Source organism: Eubalaena glacialis, chromosome 11 (assembly GCF_028564815.1).
Source record: "Eubalaena glacialis isolate mEubGla1 chromosome 11, mEubGla1.1.hap2.+ XY, whole genome shotgun sequence".
Classification (NCBI taxonomy): domain Eukaryota; kingdom Metazoa; phylum Chordata; class Mammalia; order Artiodactyla; family Balaenidae; genus Eubalaena; species Eubalaena glacialis.
Genome location: NC_083726.1, coordinates 66,323,014 through 66,324,699, shown reverse-complemented (window position 1 = coordinate 66,324,699; position 1,686 = coordinate 66,323,014). Strand labels below are relative to the sequence as shown.

The window sequence follows — 1,686 nt, the reverse complement described above, 5'->3', positions numbered from 1 at the left end:
GTTTTATTTGTAGTCTCTATTGGGCAAGTGTAGGTCAAATAAACAATTTCAGATATCCTAAGAGAGTGAATGGTCCAGCATTGACCATGTGCTCACTCCTGTACCAGCCACTGTGCCAGGAAGAATGAGTGAATAATGAGAAGGGGAGGGGGAGGATTTGGGGACATTGTGATTAACAGTCTCTCTGGGACCACATTGAACACATGGAGTTTAGTTACTGGAAGAATGGTAAAGATAGCCTAAGCAGGCAATAACAATGTCTACCATATTGTGTGTAATAAATTAAATATTTTTGCAAGAAAAATTGCTAGACAAAATGTTTATCTATCCACCTTCCTCTGATTAGGACTGAACTGGTATCATTCCAGAAAATAACTTCAACTTTTCTTAAGTATTTTCAAGAAAAGATGTATGGCATCTTGCAGATCCTTATATCAGAGAATTCTCCTTAATATGCAGGCACTATTTATTGCAATTCTACCCAATTTCCTCATCATTTTGATTTTTTAATCTATGATTTGAAACACTAGAAACATTTTCTCAACATTCTTCTCACAGCTGCCTTCACCTCCTTGTTCTTCAGGCTGTAGATGAGAGGATTCAGCATGGGGGTGATCACACTATACTGCAAGGAGAAGATTAACTCTTGAGTGGATCCTGAATTTGGCATGAGATAGCGGAGTAAACCTGAGCCATAAAAGAAGCTCACTGCAGTGAGGTGGGAGGAACAGGTGGAGAAGGCCTTTCTTCTGCCTTTAGTTGAGCTGATGCTCAGGATGGTGAAAAAAATGCAAACATAGGAGAAAAATATCAAGAGGAAATTTCCAAAGAAATGCAGGAAGCTGGAGCAGAGCAAGGCAGTAAAACTTGCAGACACATCGGAACAAGACAAAGGGTAGAGAGAGGGCAGCTCACAGCTGAAGTGGTGAATATTTTGAGCCTCACAGAAGTCTAAATTGAGAGCTACAAGGATATTGATGAGAGCATCCATAAAAGCCAAGCCCCATGAGCCCCACACCAGCCCCATACACAGCTTTCTGTTCATCATCTGGCCATACAGCAGAGGAGAACTGATGGCAACATAGCGGTCATAGGCCATGACAGCAAGTAGGCAGGATTCAGTGCCTCCAGTGGCAAACACAAAGAAGACCTGAGCCATGCAGCCCTCTACTGAGATGGTTTTCTTCTCAGACAGGAGGTTCTCCAACAGCTTGGGCACAGTGACAGAAGAGTGGCAGAGATCCAGGAAGGACAATTGTCCCAGGAAAAAGTACATGGGGTTGTGGAGCTGGGAATCCACCCTTATCACCAGCAGCAGCATCAGGTTCCCCATAAGGGTCAAGATATAAATAACAAAGAACAGCACAAAGAGCAGAGCCTGGATTTGGGGGTCAGCAGACAGCCCGAGGAGGATGAACTCAGAGACAACACTGTGGTTTCTCATTGCCTTCAGTACTTTCTTTGGAATGCAAGAAAAAAATCAGGTGAAGTCTCTTCTGATGCCTAACAAATATCCAAGTGTTTTAACCCTCTCCATTCACAAAGTTTCATGCCTACTCAAAAATGTACGTTCAGCAATTATACTCCAATAAAGATGTTAAAAAAAAAATGTACGTTCTGAAATGATAAACTTCCCTAAGTCTCTAGATTTACCAAAACCTGTAATAATCTTTTCTGTGGGATCCC

The 1,686-nt window shown here is 42.1% G+C and overlaps 1 protein-coding gene across 1 annotated transcript; it reads right to left on the bottom strand.

Annotated features, from left to right (window-relative positions):
* Positions 1-526: 526 nt before the first annotated feature.
* LOC133101042 (olfactory receptor 8S1-like) lies at positions 527-1,444 on the bottom strand. Its single transcript, XM_061205604.1, has one exon. It carries the CDS (start codon positions 1,442-1,444, stop codon positions 527-529), a length of 918 nt encoding a protein of 305 aa, XP_061061587.1.
* Positions 1,445-1,686: the final 242 nt, after the last annotated feature.

Excerpts from the sequence above, each read along its gene's own strand:
- LOC133101042 (XM_061205604.1), bottom strand. The coding sequence starts at position 1,444 with ATGAGAAACCACAGTGTTGTCTCTGAGTTCATCCTCCTCGGGCTGTCT.